Source organism: Fukomys damarensis, unplaced genomic scaffold, assembly GCF_012274545.1.
Source record: "Fukomys damarensis isolate Sample0158 unplaced genomic scaffold, DMR_v1.0_HiC HiC_scaffold_1, whole genome shotgun sequence".
NCBI classification, from domain to species: domain Eukaryota; kingdom Metazoa; phylum Chordata; class Mammalia; order Rodentia; family Bathyergidae; genus Fukomys; species Fukomys damarensis.
Window position 1 is genome coordinate 42,240,783 of NW_022900913.1, and position 6,631 is coordinate 42,247,413.

Here is a 6,631-nt window from a genome sequence, read left to right on the forward strand (position 1 = left end):
TTTCTTTTTTTTTTTTTTTTGGTACCAGAGATTGAACTCGGGTCCTTGTGCTTGCAAGATAGGCCACCGAACCACTGAGCTAAATCCCCCCGGCCCATAATGTATAATCTTTTCAATGATTTGTTATATTTTGTTTGCCTGTTCTTGTTGAGGGTCTTTACATTTATGCTTATTAAAGAAATTGGCCTGCAGTTTTCTTTTTTGTTGTTGTTGTTCATTCCTTGCCTGGTTTTGATATCAGGATAATGGTAGTCTCCAGGAATGACTTTGGCAGTGGTCCTTCCCTTCCAGTTAGCGTTGATCTTCCCTCTCTTATAGGATTCAGCAGTGAATCCATTGGGTCCTGGGCTATACTTAGTTGGTAGATTTTTTTTTTTTATTACTGCCACTAGTTTCATTGCCTGTTACTGACCATTCAGTATTTTTGTATCTTCTTGGTTGTTTTGGTAATTTATATGCCTCTAGAAATTTGTCCATTTCTTCTAGTATCTCCAGTTTATTGGCATTCAGGTTTTTGAAGTAGTTACTGTAATGCTCTGGATTTTTGAAGTTTTTGCAGTGATTTCTGCCTTTTTCATTTAAAATTAGGTTGATACAGGCTTTGTCTTTCCTTCTTTTGGTAAGTTTGCCTAAGAGTTTGTCTATTTTGTTTATCTTTTGAAGAACCATCTCTTCGGATCAAGAATTATTTTTATTATTTCTTTAGTCTCAATTTCATTAATTTCCCCTCTGGTCTTTATGATATCCTTCCTTCTACTAGCTTTGGATTTGGATTGTTCTTGCTTTTCTAAGGGCTTGAGGTGCATCATTGGGCTATTTGGGATTGCTTTGTTTTTCTGATGTGGGCATTCACAGCAAAACACTCCCCTCTTAGAATTGCTTTCGTTGTGTTTCATAGGTTCTCATATATTGTACTGGCATTATAATTTGGTTCTAGGAAATGTTTGACTTCTTTCTTTTTTTTTGTAACCCATTGATTATTCAAGAGTATATTATTGCGGGGAGTGGTGGCACATGCCTGTAATCCTAGCACTTGGGAGGCTGAGGCAGGAGGATCGCTGTGAGTTCGAGACCAGCCTGGGCTACATAGTGAGTTCCAGTTCAGTCTCAACTATGTAGTGAGACCCTATCTCAAAAAACCAAAAAAAAAAAAAGTATATTATTTACTCTCCATGTGCTTACATAATTTCTATAGTTTTTTCTTGCCATTTATTTCTAGTTTCATTGTATGATGATCTGATAATAGACACGGGGAAATTTCTATTCTATTGTATTTATTTAAGCAAGCTTTATGGCCTAGTATGGAGTCTTATTATGAACAGAGTCCTGTGTACTGCTAAGAAAGAACGTGTATCCTTTGTTGTTGAGTTGAATGCTCTTGAGATATCTATTAAGACCATTTGTTCAAAGGTGTGGTGCAACTCTGACATTTCTTTGATTTTTTTTTATCTAGTTGATCTATTTGTGAAGGAGAAGAATTGAGGTTCCCCATTATAACTGTGTTTTTATGTGATCTTTCAAGTACAGTAGTATTTGTTTTATGAAGTTGGGTGCTCTGGTATTTGGTGCTTAGGTATTTACAATTGTTACATCTTCCTGTTGAATTATTCCCTTTACCTGTTTGTAGAGAGCCTCTTTGTCTCTTCTGATAGTTTTGGGTTGAGGTCCACTTTGTCCAAAATTAGGAGAGCTACTCTTGCTTACTTTTGGGCTCTTGTTTGATGAACAGTTGTTTTCCATTTTTTATTTTAATCTATGTACTTCTTAAAATATTAAATATGGTTCTTGTATGCAGCATATAATTGGGGTGTTTTGTTTTGTTTGGTTTCGTTTAGCTTGGGGTGTGTGTGTGTGTGTGTGTGTGAGAGAGAGAGAGAGAGAGAGAGAGACAGAGAGAGAGAGACAAGATCTCACTATGTAGTCCAGCCTGGCCTTGAACTCACTATGTAGGTCAGGCTGGCCTTGAACTCATGGCCATCTTCCTGTCTCAGGCTCCAAGTACTGCAATTACAGGCATGTACCAACATGTCTGGCTAATTTGTTGTTGGTTTTTTTTTTTTTAATCCAATCAGCTTTTTTGTGTCTTTTGATTGCTGAGTCAAGTCAATTTATGTTGAAAAGTATTGACTGATTCTTATCATTTTGTTATTTTTCTGTTACTAATTCCTTGGTTTTTCCCTTTTGTTTGGCTGCTCACTCTGCTGGCTATATTCATTCCTAAAGATTTTTTGAATTCCTGTTGTCATTGTCTTTGTGAAGGATATCTTTTTTTTTTTTTTTTTTTTAATAGGGATCGAACTTGTGCTTGTGAAGCAAGTGCAGGACTACTGAGCTAAATCCCTGGCCCTGACTAGGATATTTTGAAGTATTTGTTACTGTACTGGTTTGGTTATCATTAATTTCTTAAGATGCTCCTTGTCACGGAAGGTCCCAATATTTCCATCAATTTTGCAAAATAATTTTTCAGGATCTATTAATCTGGATTGAAAGTAATTTCTTTTAGAATATGATGAACTTCCCTTCAATCTCTTTGAGCATTTAAAGTTTGTTTGAGAAATTTGCAAAAATTCTAGTAGGTTTACCTTCATGGGCGATTTGTTGTTTTTCTGTAACAGCTTTTGAAGTTCTGTCCTTGTGTTGGACTTCTGGTATTTTTACTATGATATGTCATGGAGAAGTTCTTTTCTGATCATGGCTATTCCGGGTTTTATATGCCTCACTTACCTGTATGTTGAATTATTTTCCCACAATGGAAAGTTTTCTGCCATGATTCTATACATAGATTTTTTATGCCATTCATGCCATCTTCTAATTTTTCTCTAATTCTGGTTTCTCTTAATCTTTGGTCCATCTAGCAATTGTTATATCATTGTCTGATCTCTTATTTTTTAAAGATATCTTTAGGTTACCTGCATTGGTCATGTATTTTAGTTCTGACATGTTCTCTTCACACAAGCCACTTCTGCTGTCCATACTTTCAGTAGAATTTCTTTCTCTTGGATTTCTGTTAGGCACTCTTTCATGAATTCTATTATATATAAATGGAAAGAGAGGGAGGGAGGGGAGAGAGAGAGAGAGAAAGAGAAAATCCATGAAAAAAATTCTATGCACTTCAGGAAAAGAAAAACTTGTATAAATATTTTAATGCATACCAGACATTGACTCCTGGTAAATTAACTGATTTGTCTACATGCACATTAGGATTTTCATGATGTCTCAATAAATTTAGTATTAAAATATTATATATTTATAACAAAATATTATTAAAATAATATATGCTAGATGGAAGGAGGAAGAGAGGGAAGATAAAGGAATAGGAAAGAGAAGAAGAAAGAAGAAAAAAGGGGAAGGAAAAAAGAAAAAAAAACTTCACACTGTTGCAAAAACACACAATCCAAGCATTCTTACAGTCCCATTTGTATTGCAGTGTAGTAAGTTCTCCCCCGTGCCCACGTTCACACATAAGGAATCTTGGACCTGTGGGGGGAAAAGAAGGTCTGGATGGATTTCTAGGTCTGGTTCTTTCCCACTCCTTTGCTGTCTTTGAAATTTGAGCAACACTTCATTTCTCACATCTTGTCAGTATAAGTCAGAAGATCCTGTGTGTCACTGTGTCCTCGCCCTTCTTAATCCAGTGTGCTGCTTGTTACTGCAGGTCTCCAAGCTGGTTCCCCACTATGATTTGCCCAGTCGCTTGCCTGTGAGCAAGGAGGCTTACTGATTCCAATGGCTGAGTCTGTCTCTCTGCCAGCCACTATGAGCATAGAAAACTGTAGGCCTTTTTGCCTCTAGCCCAAGATCTGACCACTTAATTTGAGAAGCAAAGGGTGCGGTGTGATTGCCCCAGCATCCAGTTCTGCCAGAGCCCTCTGAATCCCACTCCATTCTCCCTTGACAAGCTCTCTACCAATCACACTGTCAGATTCCCTCCAGGATGCCACTCTTCTGCACCCAGCTGCTCCAGGCAGGAAGTGGTGGGCCCTCCCATGATGGCACCTGGCAGTGGGCTGTTGGCAATGATTAGGTTGTCTTGAAGGCACAGAACTCCTTGTGTTTGGGGAAAGAGTGAGCATGTGCCTCTTCCTGAAGCAGTCCGGTCACTTCTCTCCTCAGCATTTCATGGCTCAGACACTGCCTGCTCACACAGCCTCCTGGCCATGATTTTCTCAGTGCTCAGATCTTGCTCCCCAGTCAGGATCATGCAGTTATTTTCAGCTTTCCCAAGAGCCTGTTGGTGCTTTCCCATACATACACTGCTTACTGGCTTTTAGTTTCTCTGATGCCATGGTTTGCGTTACTTGCTGTGCTCCTATTTCTAGTGGAAAAGGCTAGGAGCCTAGTTCAGTGGCCTGAACTGTAGGCTTCCTCTCCCTCACGGTGCCAGATTCTCTCCCAAGATGATGCATATACTCCCAAGACCTGGAGCATAAGGTGTGCTGTGGTCTAGGAATGGTCTGGTTTCCCTTTCTAAAGGTTACTGACACTGGATATGTATCTAGTGAGTTTCCCCTTGCTTTCCCTTAATTGGCTTTCTCTGTTGCCCATGGCTCAGTGTACCTGAATTCCTCCCGTGCACATATTAGAGCCTCCCTTACTGCTGCCACCTAATCAGCCACGATGGAACCTAAGAGTTAATAATAAACAATGCTGGAGGAAGATATAGTCTTTATAGCATTTCACTGAGTTGCTAGCAAACTACTGAACTGTACTTTAAAGATGAATATTTAAATCTTGAGGGTGAAGGGAGGGCAGGGACAAGGGGAAAAAATGAGAACCAAGACCTGTCATGTAAAGATGCAAGATCCCAATAGTGAATGTAACTGTACTGTATACCTAAAATGTACCAATAAACTCAATTAAAAAAAAAAAAACTTGAGCAATTCACTCAATAACTTTTGTGTCTGTATGTCTTTGCATGTTTAACAGTTAGGTTTTCTGAGCCATATACTCTGAGACATAATGTCATTAGAACTTAGAAGGTATATATGTAGCCATGTCCTGTTATGTCCCCATAAAAGTTTTAATTCCAATTAATTTTAAGTAATGTTTCTTTCAGAATATGAAATACAAATTAAAGAATGTTAAACTGTAATCTCTTTAAAAGGATTTAAATAATTCCAATTTTGGAGACCCACAGAAATTTTTAAAAAATGTTTTCAGAAGAGATGGTTGGTTATATAACTTACTGCTTTTTGATCTACTGAAATGACAAAGAACAGATTTACTGTATATACTGTACCTGTATAGGGAAGATAGCAATTTCCTCATGGAAATTGAACATATATACTGAAATATAAGGAATCTAAAAGAGGAAGTTACAACTTTAAAATCTATGTTGGTTATATTAAAAATATGAGTTTGTATTTAATACTTTTTATATATTTTTCACTTTCAGCCCACTTCGATGTGTTGTTCTTGTTGCACTGAGGGACATCAAGCAAGGAGAAGAGCTCTTTTCAAACTACTATACAATTGTCAGCTAACTTGGTGAATTAGAAATTAGGTTTTCTACTTAGCTACCACAATGAGTTAACTCTAAATGTTCTTTGTTAATCATTCTGAGTTCCAACTGCAGAGTATTTTGAAACTTAACTAAGAATTGTTGTATTGATTATTAGTTATGTTCCAATTTCATGGTAAAAGTGACTTCATTAAAATTTCAAAATTTGTAAAGCAATTATAATTTAGTTGGTTTTCACCTTCACAATAGCTTATTAAAACTACTTGCACTCTAATTTCAATTTATTTTGTATACTGTGATAATTTAACTTTTAGGCTAGCACCAGCAATTCTTATAATGTTGACGTGTACAAACTTCTGTAAAGACTTTTTTCACAGAATAAAAAAATACCAAAGTGTTGTCATGAGTAAAGTGATGTGTTTATATACAACTTAAAGATTGTTCCACCAGGATAAGGGCAAAACTTGAGAGCATTATCCTCTTTACTCATTGAACATCCTTCCTCCCTTCCAAAAAAAGGTTTAAAGGGTATAAGAAAGATTATTTTAGTATAGGAATGCAATTAAAGGATAGTGTTGATGGGAGGAATAGCTAATCTCTGTTTTTGTGTTGGAGACTTTCATTAGACATGCTCCTAGCCTCTCTATACACTGGAAAAGTGACTTTCTAGGGGTAATTTTAGAGAACTAGGCACTCACTGCCCAAATCCTTCCAGCTTTCCCTGTTACCCCTACTTGCTAGCAAAAAGAATGTTCCCTGGACCACGCAGGGAGAAACTTGCAGCCAGCCTAGCTAGTGAGGGAATGGGTTTAGTCCAAAGGTGGAGCATTAGCAAGCCAGGTCAGCTGAAGCTCTTGACACCTGCCCTGGAGTTGTATTAGTTATTTATCTCAGTCTCCCTGACTTGCTCCAACTCTCAGTTCCAAACATGAATAGGAAGGAGGGTGTTATCCTTGGAAGCAGCATAATAGCAGCAGCGTCAGATTCTGACCACCTTTACTGCTATGCCATTTTACCTTGTTTATTGTCAACAGCTTCCTGAGTGGCTTGTCTGCTTCACTCCTGCCCTCCAAAATAGCCCAAGTGATTATTTTAAATCAAAGTCAGATGGTAGCCCCCTGTTCAGAACCCTATTGTGAAATACTCAAGTCCTTCACATACATGATCTAG

At 37.6% G+C, this 6,631-nt stretch overlaps 1 protein-coding gene across 1 annotated transcript in view; it reads left to right on the forward strand.

Moving 5' to 3' along the window:
* Window positions 1-5,809, forward strand: part of Setd9 (SET domain containing 9) — a 10,490-nt gene extending 4,681 nt beyond the window's left edge. The window contains exon 5 of the mRNA XM_010626898.3: window positions 5,396-5,809. Within this exon, the coding sequence (XP_010625200.1) occupies window positions 5,396-5,483 (88 nt within the window). The 3' untranslated portion in view covers window positions 5,484-5,809. The remainder of the gene's footprint in view (window positions 1-5,395) is intronic.
* The last annotated feature ends 822 nt before the right edge of the window (window positions 5,810-6,631 follow it).